Below are 20,326 nucleotides of genomic sequence, written 5' to 3' on the forward strand. Positions count from 1 at the left end.
TATTCTTTGAATTCCCAGTCAGACAATGGCACTGTATACCAGTAGTAAAAATTGTGGGTGTATATAGCCCCAATTCTATTGCTAGGGGACTTGCAGGGTATTTCTGGGGTGAAGGTGGGGGGGCACACCGTTGGAACGGGTATCGGGGTATATATCGGGTATACGGGAATACACTGACAGTGTATTCCATTCAGGATCCTGGGAAAGCTGGGTTGCGGCGATTGAGCCCGTCAGTGCCACGTTACACTGACAAGCTTCTCCCTGGAATTTAGCTCTTACAAGAGCTGTTGGTTGTCTTCTCCTTCCTATCCTAGCCTGTCCCTGCCTACCCAGAATCTAAGCCCTAGCTAGCTGGACGGAAACCTCCGTCCTCGGTGAATTGCAAGCTCAGAATGACGCGAAGCTGGGCGTCGCTGTTCTTTTAAATTAGAGGTCACATGTTTTCGGCAGCCAATGGGTTTTGCCTACTTTTTTCAACGTCACCGGTGTCGTAGTTCCTGTCCCACCTACCCTGCGCTGTTATTGGAGCAAAAAAGGCGCCAGGGAAGGTGGGAGGGGAATCGTGTAATGGCGCACTTTACCACGCGGTGTTCGATTCGATTCGAACATGCCGAACAGCCTAATATCCGATCGAACATGAGTTCGATAGAACACTGTTCGCTCATCTCTAGTGCTCTGTAGTTGAGGCTGTTATTATCTGCCTTTGTTTATCGGCTCCTCTTGTATTATATCCCGCTGGTCTCGCCCTCCGTCTGTGATTTACATAATAATGGTGGCTCCCCTCCCCCGCACTGAGAAATATTAAGCCGCTCAGTTTTTTTCTTCATCTCAGCAAAGTCTTAAAGTGACAAAAATCCAGAAAATAATAGAGAAAGTTAACTTATTTGTTCTGACATGCTTCACATTCTATCCAGCCATAGACACTTTAAGTGCTGAAGCGGTGAGTACCAGAACATTTCGGGGGCGATGGCTCCGCCTCCTACGCTGACTGTTGTAAAGAGTTTGTCTCATCCCAGAACATTCCGGAGATTAGCCGAAGATGCTGGAAGAGTGGAAATGTCTAAAGAGATTTTCTGCTCAAACTCTGAGAATTCAATAAGAGCAAGTGCGAATGGCGAATAATCCAGCCCCTACCCTCAGAGTCGCTCGGGCTCCGAGGATTAGAGGTCACTGTGGCATTGTTTAACCCTGATGCTGACCCCGCATGTCCAGGCGGCAGCAACAATGACATCCACACAGGAAGAGGTAGACATGTCAACTCATCCAGCTTTCCAGTGTTCAGCCCCCTCCCTGGTCCCCTGATGAGTGTTGTCTCCCCCCCCCCCTTATTAATATTCGCAGCACTGAAGTGACATCACATACAGAGAATAATAATGAAGAGGTTTCTGGGACATCCCCAAATCGGATTACTGATGTATCATATACTGTATATATTCATATACAAGACAGTGTATGGGGGGCTCCGGCACTAAGTAATGTAATGTATATACACAGTGACTGCACCAGAAGAATACTGAGCGCAGCTCTGAAGTATAATACAGGATGTAACTCAGGATCTGTACAGGATAAGTAATGTAATGTATGTACACAGTGACTGTACCAGCAGAATAGTGACCGTAGCTCTGGAGTATAATACAGGATGTAACTCAGGATCAGTACAGGATAAGTAATGTAATGTATGTACACAGTGACTGCACCAGCAGAATAGTGAGTGCAGCTCTGGAGTATAATACAGGATGTAAGTCAGGATCAGTACAGGATAAATAATGTAATGTATGTACACAGTGACTGCACCAGCAGAATAGTGAGCGCAGCTCTGGAGTATAATACAGGATAAGTAATGTAATGTATGTACACAGTGACCAGCAGAATAGTGAGCGCAGCTCTGAAGTAGATCCTTAGTTACTCCCTCATATTATTGATCTATTAATACTAAGACAATATTTTGTAAACAATTTACATTTTCTTTCATTTTTGCGATTCTCCTGCAGATTCTTCTTTGGTTATTATGGAATAAATGTGTTTTTGTACAATTAATGTGAGTTTTAGTATTTTAGATCTTCGATCTGTTGCTGACATTGCAGTTTTTTGTTGGTGAGCGGCCAGTGTGGAACCAAACAGAAAGCTGACATGTCAGATCTCTAAAGTTTGGAGTTTTCTCTCTTACCTTCTTATATCTGAGGGTTCTGACATCACGGAGGAGTTTTTGGACTTCCTATGTTTATTATGTTGTCACTTTCTCGCTCTTCTTGTGATATGATACACAGTAATAATAATTCGCCCCATCAGTGGGAGGACTCGCTGACAACTCCTCTAGTAATGTCACATATCAAGGAATTCCTCAGTTACAAGCGTCTTGTGCGTTACCACTTATGTCATGGAGTCGTGATAACCGCTGGTTTTCATTTCCTGCCGATAATTAGTCGCTGACCCTCAGACCGCCAAGATCCATCTATGAGATTTCTATACATCTTTATTCATCTCAGGTTCCTACCGATACAAACACAATTAGTAAACAGCGGTGTTTGTGAGAGTTACCCTGATGGGTCATTACAGCGATCACCCTCATTTACAGGCAGTTAATTGAATTGCTCGATCCGTGTAAATGTCGCATCATAAAAGTGCGAATAAAGATTCTACAGATAATGAAATGGGTTTTGTACTTAATACTTTGCTGTTGGCAAAACGATGGCAGTGAATTGAATAATACCCAGAGGGAATGACGATTGTAGGTTACATCACATGACTGATCTATATGAGCTGCAAACCTCTCGGGCATGTGTGGTTTGTAGTACTACAAGGTCCAGAAGAAAGACTGGAGGAGACAATAGGATCTGATACCTGTCAGTATGGTTGAAAGTGTACAGTCACTGTCTACATACATTACATTGCTTATCCTGTATTATACTCCAGAGCTGCGCTCACTATTCTGCTGGTGCAGTCACTGTGCACATACATTACATTACTTATCCTGTACTGATCCTGAGTTACATCCTGTATTATACTCCAGAGCTGCGCTCAATATTCTGCTGGTGCAGTCACTGTGTACATACATTACATTACTTATCCTGTACTGATCCTAAGTTATATCCTGTATTATACTCCAGAGCTGCGCTCACTATTCTGCTGGTACAGTCACTGTGTACATACATTACATTACTTATCCTGTACTGATCCTGAGTTACATCCTGTATTATACTCCAGAGCTGCGCTCACTATTCTGCTGGTGCAGTCACTGTGCACATACATTACATTACTTATCCTGTACTGATCCTGAGTTACATCCTGTATTATACTCCAGAGCTGCGCTCACTATTCTGCTGGTGCAGTCACTGTGTACATACATTACATCACTTATCCTGTACTGATCCTGAGTTATATCCAGTATTATACTCCAGAGCTGCGCTCACTATTCTGCTGGTACAGTCACTGTGCTCTGTGCGCTCTGTGCTCAGATGATTCTATATGTATTGTATTCTGGGGTCAGGCATCGGGTCAGCTCTTCAGTTTTTTCCCTTCCCCCACACCTCATAGTCTGGTTATATATTGCTGCGGAGATTATACTAGTAATTGGATTATGCAGACATTAGATGTTTCTTTTGTTTATTGCTATTATTTTTAATTATCTCTTATTTCAGCCATTGAGATGTTCGGTAATTTTCATTAATTAACTTTTCATTATCAATAATTGGATTATTTCCCTCAGTATGAACAGTGTCCTGTCGCTCTCAGTCTGTGTAGATTTCTATATGGCCATGTTTATAGGCCTCTTTCTTGTCACTTACATTGTCTCCTTACATTGGTCGCAGTGCAGATTGTACATAAGAGCACAGGGACTGTAAACGTGGCCCTGCTATAGTTCGCTACCTGTGCCACAAGTCAGTGGCATCTCTGATCTTCTATATCCACCATGGTCTTCTGTTCTCGTGATTATTGTGAGGTGGAAGCTTCTAAGAAGTGGAAAGACCAGGGAAACGCTGAGTGATATGAGAAACCAGTCATTACTGGACCAGTCTACTCAATGCCAAGTATCAGCTGTAGGAATGTAAAGCCCATCATTACTGGACCAGTCTACTCAATGCCAAGTATCAGCTGCAGGAATGTCAAGCCCATCATCACTGGACCAGTCTACTCAATGCCAAGTGTCACCTTTAGTAATGTAAAGCCCATCATTACTGGACCAGTCTACTCAGTGCCAAGTATCAGCTGTAGGAATGTAAAGCCCATCATTACTGGACCAGTCTACTCAATGCCAAGTATCAGCTGTAGGAATGTAAAGTCCATCATTACTGGACCAGTCTACTCAGTGACAAGTATCAGCTGTAGGAATGTAAAGCCCATCATTACTGGACCAGTCTACTCAATGCCAAGTGTCACCTTTAGTAATGTAAAGCCCATCATTACTGGACCAGTCTACTCAGTGCCAAGTATCAGCTATAGGAATGTAAAGCCCATCATTACTGGACCAGTCTACTCAATGCCAAGTATCACCTTTAGTAATGTAAAGCCCATCATTACTGGACCAGTCTACTCAATGCCCACATAATCCCCACAAGTTGGTCTAAAGATCACTCAGAGTGTGAAGTTGTGATCCATAACTTGGTCACCAATGAGTAGTGAGCAGTATAGATGGTGGAAAGGACCATGAGGGCAGTGAGGAAGTTACAAACCAAAGTACGAGGCTAAAGCAGAGAATGGAGATAGAGGTCAGCACCAGGAGCAGAACTACAAGCACCAGGAGACACTCCAAGGACAGGAGCGGGATATTCCAGAATGTGGCCATTACCCGGGTCATAGCTGTAGAGGGTCAGAAGCCACACAAGGAAAAGTCTCAGTATTAAGGCAAGGAGACATGGATGAGATCTTCTGCAATAGGGGCGGCATGAGGGGCGGTCCAGCGCTTGCTTTTGGGGCTGAGTGCTCTTCTCTTTGCACACTCCATTATCCAGTCATCTGGTTTAGTGTCTGATCTTATCAACTCCAAACAACAACTATCACTTGTGTTATATTGCGGTATTTATGGTTATTGGCATTAGGCATAAAGTGGTGACAATCTAAATAATATTCCCCTCCAGCGGCCGGAACCATCCACAGCGCCAGAAGATCAATCCGTCCTCTCTGCTGCAGCTCTATTAGGTCTGGATTGCGTCCAAGGAGCAGTAAAAATCAATTGGTTGAATTTTTAAGGTGCATTTGCTTCTTTTTAACACGTCCATCGCTTTACAAGGCATCAAAGACAAGAAGTGAGGCACTTGAAGACGTTGCGGGTGTAGGAATGGCTGCTCTGCCTCGGTAATGTGCCCATATTTCAGCTGCTCTGACGGGACGTTCAGCTCAGTGTGTTAGGATTTACATTAAGAAGGAACATCAAGAATGCCATAAACGTTTCCCTTTGTTAGAACATAGCAGAGCTGAGCGCCATCACACCCCGGACCCGGCGCCAGCTGCGCTTCATGGCTCTCTAATGGTGGAAATGTCGCTATATAGTGAAATATTTACATAAGAGATGTGCGCCTCTGCCTAACCATACACGCCACCATTCTATAAGATTGGGGATATTATGGCTGATTTATCTGCAGCACATGCACAGCGCCGGGGAATGACCTTTGTAGGAAGAAGCCACAAAAAGTACAGGGTCTACAATAACACTAGCGATTAGAGATGAGTGAGTAGTACTCGATCGAGTAGGTATTCGATTGAATACTACGGTATTTGAAATACTCGTACTTGATCGAGTACCACTCGCTATTCGAATGTAAAAGTTCGATGCAGAACCAGCATTGATTGGACGAATGACGAATGCTATACAGTCGGGCCAATCAACGCTGGTTCTTCTCCTACCTTTAGGGCTAGTTCACACGTGGGCAAAGGGGAGGTTTTTGACAGCGGAATTCGCTTCAAAAACCGCTCCTTTAACATGGTGGTCTATGTAGACCACTAGCTTTTTTTTTCCTCCTAGCGTTTTCCGCCTGAAGAAGCGACATGACCTTTCTTCAGGCGGAAAACGCCTGAAGAATTGCATAGAAGTGAATGGGAGGCGAAAACCGCGCGGTAAAAAAACGCGCGGTTTTTTGCACACAAAACCGCGCGGTTTTCGCCTGCAGTTTCTATAGCACATATAGGAAAAAAAAACCCTAGCGAAAACCGCTAGCGAAAACCGTGTCAAAAACCGCGCCAAAAACCGCGTGGAATCCAAAAAACAGCGTCAAAAAAACTCCCCGAGGTTTTTTACCTCGCACAAATAAGCTAGGCGGTTTTCACGTGTGAACTGACCCTAAGAAGTCTTCTCCGTGCAGCTTCCCCGCGGTGTCTTCTGGCTCTTCATTCACTCTGCCAGGCATCGGGCCTGGGCAGAGCCGACTGCGCATGCCCGCTTGTAGTGCGGGCAGAGTGAATTCAGAACCGGAAGATGCCGCGGGGACGCTGCAAGGAGAAGACTGCTCGGAGGATCCAGCCCGACCCTCACTCGTGGACTTGGTAAGTATAATTTGATCGAACGTTGCCTACCCCTGAAACGAGCATTTTCCCTCCCATAGACTATAATAGGTTTCGATATTCGATTTGAGTAGTCGAATATTGAGGGGCTACTCGAAACGAATATCGAACCTCGAACAATTTACTGTTCGCTCATCTCTACTAGCGATGCCTGAATAACTTTCTTAAAGGCTAGTCACGCATATGTGGGGCTCATACAGCATCATTTTGCTGATAGAGCCCCTTTAAGCCCAATATCATATCTTTTTGCATTGGGTGATCCTGTGATCCTCCTGGCAGTAAAGTGTAATTTCCAATATCTTCCATCTTAATTTCTACATTAATACTCAGCGACTTTTTTGATATTTTCCTTCCTCATCTTCCAAAATTGATCACTTTTTAATTTTCCAGTCCACATGGCTATGTGAGGGCTTATTCCTTAGGTGTACTTTGATTTGCAACCATTTGGGGGTACATATAATCTTGTGATTCGCTTTTATTTACATGTTTGGGGGTCCATGTGACATAAGAAACAATTCTATCATCATTGGTTGCATTTTGTTTTTATGGCGTTCAACATACGGTATAATTACACTATTTTTGGATAGTGGGGGCTTATACGCCTATGGGGAGACCTAACAGATCTGTTTAATTTTTTTTGCGTATTTTTTTTTTTACATGTCCCACAATATTAATATCCTTGTATATACTCCTTATATCATGTAATGGGAGGGTTGATAAACGTTCTGCAGATTGTAGAAACACTTCTCGCAACGCAGCAACTGTGAAAACACCAAAAGCACAATATAATTACAACCGCCTATAGAGAACTCAGAACAGATGGAGAATCCTCATTCTGCTCCAATTCTGGTCATTGACAGTGAATACTAATATCCTGACATATGTAGAGAATGATCCAGGCAGCATAGAACAGTGCAAAAGACACCCCATATCCTCTGCTATAATGCTGCTATATATGTATATGTATGTATATATATATTTACTAGTCTGCGACAGGGAACGACATAACGTTTTTTCACCCTGACGAAGCCACATAGTGGCGAAACGCGCGTCGGGGCTCGTTACCTACATGGAGGTCCTCTCATAGGTAAACAACATTTTTGTATTATGTTAATTTTGCTCTGTATATGCACTCCATTTTGAGATTATGCTGAAATTTATGAAACCATGAGTATTATATATGCTGCTATATGTATAAAATGAGAGTGACATTTACTTGCTATTATACAGTATTATAATTGGGCCTCCATGTTTTTGTATGGTTTGTACCATCCCATTTATTACCCTCTTTTATATATATCTTTTAACACCTATTTAAATAAAGTTTGATATATTTTTTTGAATATTTGTTGTGGCAGTTCGCTTTTTTAAGCACAGTGTTAAATTTATGTAGTTCTGCCAATCCCTGCCCTATAAACTAATTGTGTGTAATACATATAATGAGCATGTCGTTGGCGTTGATGATCTGCCTGCTCCGGAGTTTCGGCAGCTGTCAAACTGGCCTGCCGCTGAACTCATTCCTCGCGCTGTGCCCGTGGTTGTTCCGGCATCTCAGCAGCTCACTGAGACACCATATAATGAGCATGTCGTTGGCCCTGTCAGCTCTGCTTGAGGAGAACTCTGTGACTTCTGGCTCCTTCATAGCTGTCGTTGTTTTAGAATTTTGCCACAAATTAGATTTTCTTTTTCCCGGCATGTTTAAAGGGATCCTATCATTAAAACTAATTTTTTTCTGCCTAACATGTAGAAATAGCCTGAAGGCAAGGCACTGCAATTACTATACTACTGCTACTATGTACAAGAATATAACTACTATAATACTACTCCTATGTACAAGAATATAACTACTATAATACTACTCCTATGTACAAGAATATAACTACTATAATACTGCTCCTATGTACAAGAATATAACTACTATAATACTGCTCTTATGTACAAGAATATAACTACTATAATACTACTCCTATGTACAAGAATATAACTACTATAATACTGCTCTTATGTACAAGAATATAACTACTATAATACTACTCCTATGTACAAGAATATAACTACTATAATACTGCTCTTATGTACAAGAATATAACTACTATAATACTACTCCTATGTACAAGAATATAACTACTATAATACTGCTCTTATGTACAAGAATATAACTACTATAATACTGCTCCTATGTACAAGAATATAACTACTATAATACTACTCTTATGTACAAGAATATAACTACTATAATACTACTCCTATGTACAAGAATATAACTACTATAATACTGCTCCTATGTACAAGAATATAACTACTATAATACTACTCCTATGTACAAGAATATAACTATTATAATACTGCCCCTATGTACTATTATATAACTACTATAATACATATTCCTCAGTTCACACATCTCTCTTTCTCTCCGCAGGACGGTTTTGTAACCGCACATTTGATGACTACGCCTGTTGGCCGGATGGAGTTCCTGGGACTTATGTGAATGTTTCCTGTCCGTGGTATCTGCCCTGGGCACACAAAGGTATACTGTAGATATAATATACTAGCTTCTGCCTGCAACTACATCTGCGTGTTGTTGGGCATTGTTGATCCGTCTGCTCTGGCATTTCATCAGTTCTCAAGCTGTCTTGCCGCTGAACTTGTTCCTCGCACCGTGCCCGTGATTGTTTTGGCATCTCAGCAGCAATATGATGAGTGTGTTGTTGATGTCGATGATCCACCTGTACCGCCGTTTCAGCTGCTCTAAGAGCTACTTGATGTCTAGCTTGCTCTATCCTCCTTAGCTTTGCTTGAGGAGAACTCTGTTGACTTTTGGCTATCTTAATAGCTTTCGTTTGTTAAGAATTTTTCAAAAAATTGGATTTTCATTTTCCCGGCATGTTTAAAATTGGGAAACTACCAATTTGGAATAAGGGGGTTTCCCATCTTAGTGTCTCAGCACGCTGTCTAGAGGACACAGAACACTTATGCAGATCAGATAATATGCAGATGCTTGTACAGAATGGACTCCATTTTATCTGTGTGTTTACATAGAGAGGTAACAGACCTGGCTTTATCAGCAACCTGCAGTTAGCTAAACGATTGTTCTGCCGGCAAGAGCAGTTTAATATAGTATGTGAACATAAATTCAGAACAGTTGTGAAACCATGTCATTTACCAGGATAAAGAGTAGCCTATGTGTTAATCCAGGTTACAAACTATCTATGTGCCAAATTCCAATTCTAGATACAGCTAGAAGGTTACATTATGTCTGGTAGAAGGATGATGAGGGTTATACTGATAAGGTAAATGATATCTCAGTACTTACAGTTGTGTCTGTAGTGTTTATGATATGATAAATGCAGTTTTGGATGTGACTAGAGGATAAGACAGGACATAGCAATAAGATATACAATAAATCCCGCCAGCTGTGGCCTAACATTAGGGAAAAACGATGATGAGGACGATAAATGCAGCTGGGGAGTGATGAGAGGACAGACTGGACATGAGATATTTGATAAATTGGGGCACTATTGGGGGCTTAGGGTCTCCCCTTATAGTTGGGGCACTCCTGTGATACTTGTAGTGTCAGACAAATGTTCCTGCTGGATATTTACCGGGCTGAGCCGATCACTGCAAGACCAGAGAGGAACAAAATATCTACCGCACACCACCTCACCGAGGAAGGAAAGGTGCGCAGGGGCAAAACCATGAAAAGTCTCACCCTTCAGTATCACATGATAGGATTAGATACACGGCTCAGCAGACAGTATCACACAGGATAGGATTAGATACATCACATCTCATGTAACGTGTGTGTTAATGCATAATATGTGGGTCGTCTATTAAGTACGGTGGGTTACGCAGCCTTGCAGAGTACATTTCCGGTATTTAGATACCATGGCGGTACATTCTGCATGTCCTTGCACCGTTCTCACTGCTCCGCTATGTCCATTATTGTCGCTCATGGTAACACTACGTTCTGTACACAGTTTATACCTTGTAATACTCATGTGTAGGAGTTCGGGTAATGTAAGGAAAGCCATAAAGCTCTTCTCCCACCCGCCATACTGCTGTCATATGAGAAGTAACCCCTACATGTGACTATCAGAAATCTGCTGCATATTGTGAGCTGTTCACATGTGAAGTATAAATGACTGAAGACGTTCTATACAATACATCATGTCACATGTGCTAGGAGCCCAATACAGAAGTGTACTAGGAGCCCAATACAGACGTGTAGTAGGAGCCCAATACACATGTGTAATAGGACCACAATACAGACATGTAGTAGGAGCCCAATACAGACGTGTAGTAGGAGCCCAATCCAGACGTGTAGTAGGAGCCCAATACATACATGTAGTAGGAGCCCAATCCAGACGTGTAGTAGGAGCCCAATACAGATGTGTGGTAGGAGACCAATACAGACGTGTAATAGGAGCACAATACAGGCGTGTAGTAGGAGCCCAATACACATGTGTAATAGGAGCACAATCCAGACGTGTAGTAGGAGACCAATACAGGCGTGTAATAGGAGCACAATACAGGCGTGTAGTAGGAGCCCAATACACACGTGTAATAGGAGCACAATACAGACGTGTAGTAGGAGCCCAATACACATGTGTAATAGGAGCACAATACAGACGTGTAGTAGGAGCCCAATACACATGTGTAATAGGAGCACAATCCAGACGTGTAGTAGGAGACCAATACAGATGTGTAGTAGGAGCCCAATACACACGTGTAATAGGAGCACAATAGAGACGTGTAGTAGGAGCCCAATACACACATGTAATAGGAGCCCAATACAGACGTGTAGTAGGAGCCCAGAACAGACATGTACTAGAAGCACAATCCAGATGTGTAGTAGGACCCCTATCCAGACGTGTAGTAGGAGCCCAGAACAGACATGTACTAGAAGCACAATACAGATGTGTAGTAGGAGCCCAATACAGACGTGTAGTAGGAGCCCAATACACACGTGTAATAGGAGCACAATACAGACGTGTAATAGGAGCACAATACAGATGTGTAGTAGGAGCCCAATACACATGTGTAATAGGAGCACAATACAGACGTGTAGTAGGAGCCCAATACACATGTGTAATAGGAGCACAATACAGACGTGTAGTAGGAGCCCAATACACATGTGTAATAGGAGCACAATCCAGACGTGTAGTAGGAGACCAATACAGATGTGTAGTAGGAGCCCAATACACACGTGTAATAGGAGCACAATAGAGACGTGTAGTAGGAGCCCAATACACACATGTAATAGGAGCCCAATACAGACGTGTAGTAGGAGCCCAGAACAGACATGTACTAGAAGCACAATCCAGATGTGTAGTAGGACCCCTATCCAGACGTGTAGTAGGAGCCCAGAACAGACATGTACTAGAAGCACAATACAGATGTGTAGTAGGAGCCCAATACAGACGTGTAGTAGGAGCCCAATACACACGTGTAATAGGAGCACAATACAGACGTGTAATAGGAGCACAATACAGACGTGTAGTAGGAGCCCAATACACATGTGTAATAGGAGCACAATACAGACGTGTAGTAGGAGCCCAATACACACGTGCAATAGGAGCCCTATCCAGATGTGTAGTAGGAGCCTAATACAGACATGTACTAGAAGCACAATCCAGATGTATAAAAGGAGCCCTATCCAGACGTCTAGTAGGAGCCCTATCCAGACGTGTAGTAGGAGCCCAGTACAGACATGTACTAGAAGCACAATGCAGACGTGTAATAGGAGCCCTATCCAGACGTGTAGTAGGAGCCCAATACAGACGTGTAGTAGGAGCCCAATACAGACGTGTAGTAGGAGCACAATACAGAAATGTACTAGAAGTACAATACAGACGTGTAGTAGGAGCCCAGTACAAACGTGTAGTAGGATCCCAATCCAGAAGTGTACTAGAAGCACAATCCAGACGTGTAGTAGGAGCCCTATCCAGACGTGTAGTAGGAGCCCAATACAGACGTGTAGTAGGAGCCCAATACAGACGTGTAGTAGGAGCACAATACAGAAATGTACTAGAAGTACAATACAGACGTGTAGTAGGAGCCCAGTACAAACGTGTAGTAGGATCCCAATCCAGAAGTGTACTAGAAGCACAATCCAGACGTGTAGTAGGAGCCCAATACAGATGTGTAGTAGGAGCCCAGTACAGACGTGTAGTAGGAGCCCAGTACAGACGTGTAGTAGGAGCCCAATCCAGACGTGTAGTAGGAGCCCAATGCATATGTTCAGAAGGTGCCCAATAAGGATGTGTACAGCTTTGGATGTGAGTAGAGCATAAAACAAGGTGTAACTGAAGGCTGGCTTACTGTACCCAACATTGTGCCTTGTCCTCCACCCTCCATAGCGCCATGGCTTAATTTACAGCACATGACACTTTATGAGCAGATGAAACCTGCATCTGGATGGAATTTGATAATTAGGATGAATCAATAAATTGTGCGTTGCGGACGCGGCTCCATGGACAGCGCTTTGTGACTGCTGTAATTGGCTCCAGTCGGCAGAGCCGGTTATTGTCCTCTTTATGAGGAGCCGAGCTTGTATAATGTCCACTCTGTTTTCTTATACGAGAATCTTTCTTCAATCTTCATATGAAATGTTTTGCTCATTAAATCTTGAGACAATAAAATAAACTCAGGAGACATCTCCAAGTCCGGTCACTGCGGGGAGAGAGGGACAAGTTCCTTAAAGGGTCCCCGGACAAACATTGATTCCGTCCTATCAGTGCCCTAATAGGAGACTCATTTACTCTAACAACTCCCTAAAGTGCCCAACGGGGGTCTGTGGCCAGTAAGGGGGCCTAATGCTGATGGGTGGCCACTAAGGGGGCATAAAAGTGATGGGTGGTCACTAAGGGGGCCTAATACTGATGGGTGGTCACTAAGGGGGCCTAATACTGATGGGTGGCCACGAAGGGGGCCTAATACTGATGGGTGGCCACAAAGGGGGGCCTAATACTGATGGGTGGCCACGAAGGGGGCCTAATACTGATGGTGGCCACGAAGGGGGCCTAATACTGATGGGTGGCCATGAAGGGGGCCTAATACTGATGGTGGCCACGAAGGGGGGCCTAATACTGATGGGTGGCCACGAAGGGGGCCTAATACTGATGGGTGGCCACGAAGGGGGCCTAATACTGATGGGTGGCCACGAAGGGGGGCCTAATACTGATGGGTGGCCACGAAGGGGGGCCTAATACTGATGGGTGGCCACGAAGGCGGCCTAATACTGATGGGTGGCCACGAAGGGGGCCTAATACTGATGGTGGCCACGAAGGGGGCCTAATACTGATGGTGGCCATGAAGGGGGCTAATACTGATGGGTGGCCACGAAGGGGGGGCCTAATACTGATGGGTGGCCACGAAGGGGGGCCTAATACTGATGGGTGGCCACGAAGGCGGCCTAATACTGATGGGTGGCCACGAAGGGGGCCTAATACTGATGGTGGCCACGAAGGGGGCCTAATACTGATGGTGGCCATGAAGGGGGCTAATACTGATGGGTGGCCACGAAGGGGGCCTAATACTGATGGGTGGCCACGAAGGGGGGGCCTAATACTGATGGGTGGCCACGAAGGGGGGCCTAATACTGATGGTGGCCACGAAGGGGGGCCTAATACTGATGGGTGGCCACGAAGGGAGGCCTAATACCGATGGGTGGCCACGAAGGGGGGGCTTAATAGTGATGGGTGGTCACTAAGGGGACCTAATACTGATTTCAGTTAACTAAGGGGACATTATACAATGGGATCAGATCAGATCATCAGGGGTCCGACACCCGGCACTTCTCTGATCAGTTTCCTCCGCACTGGTTTACGACTTAATTGTCTCATTGAAATAACTGGAAATGCAGTACTGAGGACCACCACTATGTAATGTATGGCACTGTAGTTCCTTGAAAACCCCATGAACATCACAACCCCTTGTGCTTCAAGGTAATGAAAGAGTTAACTTTACTGCACATTCCCTGGTGGTCTAGTGCACCCAACAGATCCATATTGGTGCTTTTGACATTTCTAACCTTGGCATGTTCCCTGGGGATTGAGGACTTGGGGCAATGGCTCAATTTGCCACTCTTTGAAATGCCCATGACTGCTCCCTGAGGAGGGGGATACAAATACATGGGGTCTCTACAGTTTAGCTGGATGGGGCCTGATGACTGTCTTAGTTTAGTCCTGTCGCCATGACATGTCTGTGTGTGACTGGGGGGGGGGCTCCTGCAGTACAATGCCTCCTAATTAATGACATTAGTCAGTGACTAATTTACCAGCCTGGGGTGTTCTCGCCTCGCCGGTCTCCGCTCGGTGTCGCGGTGTTATCTTACATTGCCGTTAATTAACATCCTTCATATCTTTCCTGCAGCTGCTGAAACTCCTGAAATACGTCTAATGAAATGGAAATGAGCGTAGTCAGGCAGTGCCGCGTCTGCGTCATGTCTCCCCAATGTCACTGGCTCTTTGTGCTCAACATTCCCAGAAACTTCTCAAAAATAGGATAAACATGGCTGCCAGGCAGAGTTACTGAGTGTCCCTCCATTGACCTGCACTACAGGGGGAGTGTCCAGGTGGGATAACCAGGTACTCACCTATAGGTGGCAGCAGAGGCCGTGCTTGATAGGGCACAGTGACTGTAAGGTATGGGGGCTCTGCGAATATGTCACTTATGGCGCTTGGGTTGTCGCTAGGGTTGAGCCAATCTTGAGATTTCAGGATTGATTTTAAAATCCAATTTCTGATCATTTTCCAGGCAATCGCGATCGTGAAATTTGCTCAATTGCCGATCGGGATCCGATCTTTACTGATCCCGATCGCTCAACCCCAACTGTATATTAAATATACAGTAGAGTTGAGCCGATCTTGAGATGTCAAAATCCGATTTTCAATCATTTTCCAGCTGATCCCAATCCCGATCGTGAAATTTGCTCAATCGCCGATCGGGATCCGATCTTTTCCGATTCCGATCATTCAACCCTAGTTGTCAAGGTCAGAGGGCAGTGGGGATATCCCTTAAGAGGAAACTTGGGTTGTCAGAGGAGACATTATCACTTATGTGGGCACTGTAGCTGTCACAAAATGGGGCACTAAGGGCCTCACTTATAATGCATTGTGACTGTCACTTATCGGATCACTTTGGCTGCCATGGGGCTTAGATCATTTCACTAATGGGGCACGTGGCTGCCACTTATGATGGTAACACGATTTTCACTGCCAGGAGGCAGCAAGGACGTGAATATCAGGGCACTATGGCTGTCTCTTCTGTAGTCACGGTCACTCTATATAACGGGGCACTGCGGCTGTCACTTCTGTAGTCAAGGGCACTTTATATAATGTGGCACTGTGGCTGTCACTGTTACGGGGACAACACTTAGCTTTACCTGGTCCTAATTTCGGATAGACATCAGATCTTGACCTTGCTTTCCCTGTGTGGCAGAGGCCGGACTGTATATATTGTTGCTGCCTCCTGACAGTGGATTTAGAGTACATATGAAGAGGCGGCTGCGCTGTAATTGGCACCTCCATTATAAAAGCTCTTATTATGTCTGATTATACCTCTTATAACGTCACATAATGAACCGCCATCCGTCATCCATTGTGTCCCCCGGGTAATGACAACTTCTTTATTTAACCCTGTCAATGACAGAGAAGAGTCAAAGGATGAAGATGATGATAATTCACCTATACACAGATCCGCTCCATCAATGTGCCTGTCACCGACTAAATGCACAAGACAGGAGGAAATAAAACATGAGGGGGCTGAGCAGGTTACTGACATAAGGAAACATCCACAGCACTCTAAGAATGGGCGGAGCTATTCCTAAGCAGGGGCGGATTGTCTGTGTCATGTCATGAAAAATATAACAACCTGGTAATAAACTTTATGTTTCAATCCTCTATAAAACTAACACATTTTACCTGCATTGTTTTATTGCAACAAACAAGGCCAAAGTGCTGACGTAAACTCAGATGTGACCAGGACAATATCTGAGCTTTGAATGGAAACCAGGCACAAGCCCATTCACTGACAAGAAAAGAGACCCCAAAAAAAAAATTAAGATTAGAAAACCGCAAAAATGTTCATAAAATTTGTTACATTATTAATATAAAACACTGTAAAATTATTACCTAACATCTGTGACATCATCACATTATACAAGGGAAAATACTGCACAACAACTGTAACATTATTACACTCATATATTATAACACGCTTTAAGAATACTCCAAAAAAATATATAGTATCATAAATATACTATATACATAATATACTGCCCTATCTACAAGAATATAACTACCATAATACTACACCTATGTACAATAATATAACTAGTATAATACTATCTCCTAAGTACAAGAATATAACTACTATAATACTACCTCCTATGTACAAGAATATAACTACTATAATACTACTCCTATATACAAGAATATAACTACTATAATACTGCTCCTATGTACAAGAATATAACTACTATAATACTGCTCCTATGTACAAGAATATAACTACTATAATACTGCTCCTATGTACAAGAATATAACTACTATAATACTACTCCTATGTACAAGAATATAACTACTATAATACTGCTCCTATGTACAAGAATATAACTACTATAATACTACTCCTATGTACAAGAATATAACTACTATAATACTGCTCCTATGTACAAGAATATAACTACTATAATACTGCTCCTATGTACAAGAATATAACTACTATAATACTGCTCCTATGTACAAGAATATAACTACTATAATACTGCTCCTATGTACAAGAATATAACTACTATAATACTGCTCCTATGTACAAGAATATAACTACTATAATACTGCTCCTATGTACAAGAATATAACTACTATAATACTACTCCTATGTACAAGAATATAACTACTATAATACTGCTCCTATGTACAAGAATATAACTACTATAATACTGCTCCTATGTACAAGAATATAACTACTATAATACTGCTCCTATGTACAAGAATATAACTACTATAATACTACTCCAATGTACAAGAATATAACTACTATAATACTACTACTATGTACAAGAATATAACTACTATAATACTGCTCCTATGTACAAGAATATAACTACTATAATACTGCTCCTATGTACAAGAATATAACTACTCTAATACTACTCCTATGTACAAGAATATAATTACTATAATACTGCTCCTATGTACAAGAATATAACTACTATAATACTACCTCCTATGTACAAGAATATAACTACTATAATACTGCTCCTATGTACAAGAATATAACTACTATAATACTACTACTATGTACAAGGATATAACTATTATAATACTGCTCCTATGTACAAGAATATAACTACTATAATACTACCTCCTATGTACAAGAATATAACTACTATAATACTGCTCCTATGTACAAGAATATAACTACTATAATACTACCTCCTATGTACAAGAATATAACTACTATAATACTGCTCCTATGTACAACAATATATCTACTATAATACTACTCCTATGTACAAGAATATAACTATGTTGTGTGATATTATAACAGGTTGGGGCACGTTGTGCCCTGAGGGTTTTCACCTTTTTTATGACATGTAATGATAAGTGGTGATGACATTTCCGATGATGCCGCTCGGGCTAAATTCAATATCTCATTATCTTTATTGCTGGATGTCGGTTCTCACGATCAGATCCTACACACCACTTAAATTACACAAACTCAAGAAAAAGTTTGGGACGTATTAATGTATTTACAGGTTGGGTGGCCTCTGAGATTTCAGATTTTGTGGCCCCCGTCATTTCCTTCTGGCAAATCCTTATCTTAAAAAACAGTATTTTTTAACCAAGTTCTATTTGTTTCTGTTGAAGCTGTGTATATACACTATGTTTATGTAAACAGTGTATGGAGGTATTACATGGGCGCTGTATGGCATTATTATACCCATACTCATATTCATAACAAACAATCCAGTAGGTTTAATCAGCATCTTAAGGACATCCACTGGTATCATATTGTGATATTGCAGCACATTTTGCTACATAACAAACTCAGCACAACTGCACCTGTACAGAACAACAACCTCCGTGTTCTTGTAAGATTACAAATTCATCAGTATTTTTCTGTGACAACAATATCATTAAGTCACTATGACAATTGCTGGTTGTCAGAGTTATTGTGCTTCATTGTAAGGAGGCAACACCTTAATCTGTCATCAAGTAGGTTTATTTATAGTTGTTCTATCTATCTGGACCTGATAAGAAAGTCTAAGGGAAGTTTATACTCAAGGACTTTAATCTGTTTCCTTGTAAGTCAGTTATATTAAACAAAATGGAGCAGTGTTGTCGCAAAAAAGTCACAAAAATGTCTCTGTGCCGTAAATGAGTAGTTTGTGTCACAGAAAAAAAAAGTTACAGAGGTTTATTCTGTGTCATAGATGGAAGTTACAGAGGTTTATTTGGTGTCATAGATGAAAGTTACAGAGGTTTATTCTGTGTCATAGATGAAAGTTACAGAGGTTTATTCTGTGTTATAGATGAAAGTTACAGAGGTTTATTCTGTGTTATAGATGAAAGTTACAGAGGTTTATTCTGTGTCATAGATGAAAGTTACAGAGGTTTATTCTGTGTCATAGATGGAAGTTACAGAGGTTTATTCTGTGTCATAGATGAAAGTTACAGAGGTTTATTCTGTGTCATAGATGAAAGTTACAGAGGTGAGTTCATTTGGCCAGTGAAACTTCTCCTGAAATCAGCCAGTTCCAGACTGACCGGATGATGACTTGTTCCTCCTATACAGTAGACTCTCATGGCTTTATAGCAGCTGCCTGGCATTGGGCATGGTGATCTCTGGCATCTTTAGTTGGTTGCAATGTGGTTGTTTTATTCTATGGCTGGATAATCTTCAGTGCAATATAAAACATCTCAACAATGGTTATGAATGTGTGTGGAGGAGGCATCAGGTGAGAAGACATTTACTGCAGCGATTAATCCCGCATGTGTGATCAGGATCATCTAATATCTGCGATTTATCATCTGGTCCACACAATGATTCTGTGAGGAGATAAATGGCGCCATTACTGCTCGTTCTACCTCCTGACCCCGGCCATTACTGTCACCCACATTTACTGTCTGTACACATCAATCCGTATAAAGACAATGAGGAGAAGAGAGAAAGATCTAGAAAGAGAGGAACATATATAATAATAATAACAGTAACACACAAGAGGCAATAAAGGCTCCGATGATAAGTGTGGTCAGCGGCGGAGCAACATGTCTCATCCTGTCATATATAATACATTGTAATAACTATCTATCTATCTATCTATCTATCTATCTATCTATCTATCTATCTCCTATCTATCTATCTATCTATCTATCTATCTATCTATCTCCTATCTATCTATCTATCTATCTATCTATCTATCTATCTCATATATATCTATAACTAGCTTTTACCCACGACTTCGTCTGCGGTGATTTGAGAATTGGGCGGACACAGACGTGTGAAACTGTAAAAGTGCTTTAAAAAGTTTGGTGGGCTAGCAAATGTGATGTGATGTGTTATATTGTGTATGTAGTGATACAGACAATGTGATGTGTTGTATTGTGTATGTCGTGATACAGACAATGTGATGTGTTGTATTGTGTATGACGTGATACAGACAATGTGATGTGTTGTATTGTGTATGTTGTGATACAGACAATGTGATGTGTTGTATTGTGTATGTAGTGATACAGACAATGTGATGTGTTGTATTGTGTATGTAGTGATACAGACAATGTGATGTGTTGTATTGTGTATGTAGTGATACAGACAATGTGATGTG

At 42.2% G+C, this 20,326-nt stretch overlaps 1 protein-coding gene across 1 annotated transcript in view; it reads left to right on the top strand.

Moving 5' to 3' along the window:
• The window catches only part of GLP1R (glucagon like peptide 1 receptor), a 163,780-nt gene that overhangs the window by 90,713 nt on the left and 52,741 nt on the right, over nt 1-20,326 (top strand). The window contains 1 exon segment of the mRNA XM_075267353.1: nt 8,915-9,022. Coding sequence (XP_075123454.1) covers nt 8,915-9,022 — 108 coding nt within the window.

This window comes from Leptodactylus fuscus, chromosome 3, assembly GCF_031893055.1.
Source record: "Leptodactylus fuscus isolate aLepFus1 chromosome 3, aLepFus1.hap2, whole genome shotgun sequence".
Classification (NCBI taxonomy): Eukaryota; Metazoa; Chordata; class Amphibia; order Anura; family Leptodactylidae; genus Leptodactylus; species Leptodactylus fuscus.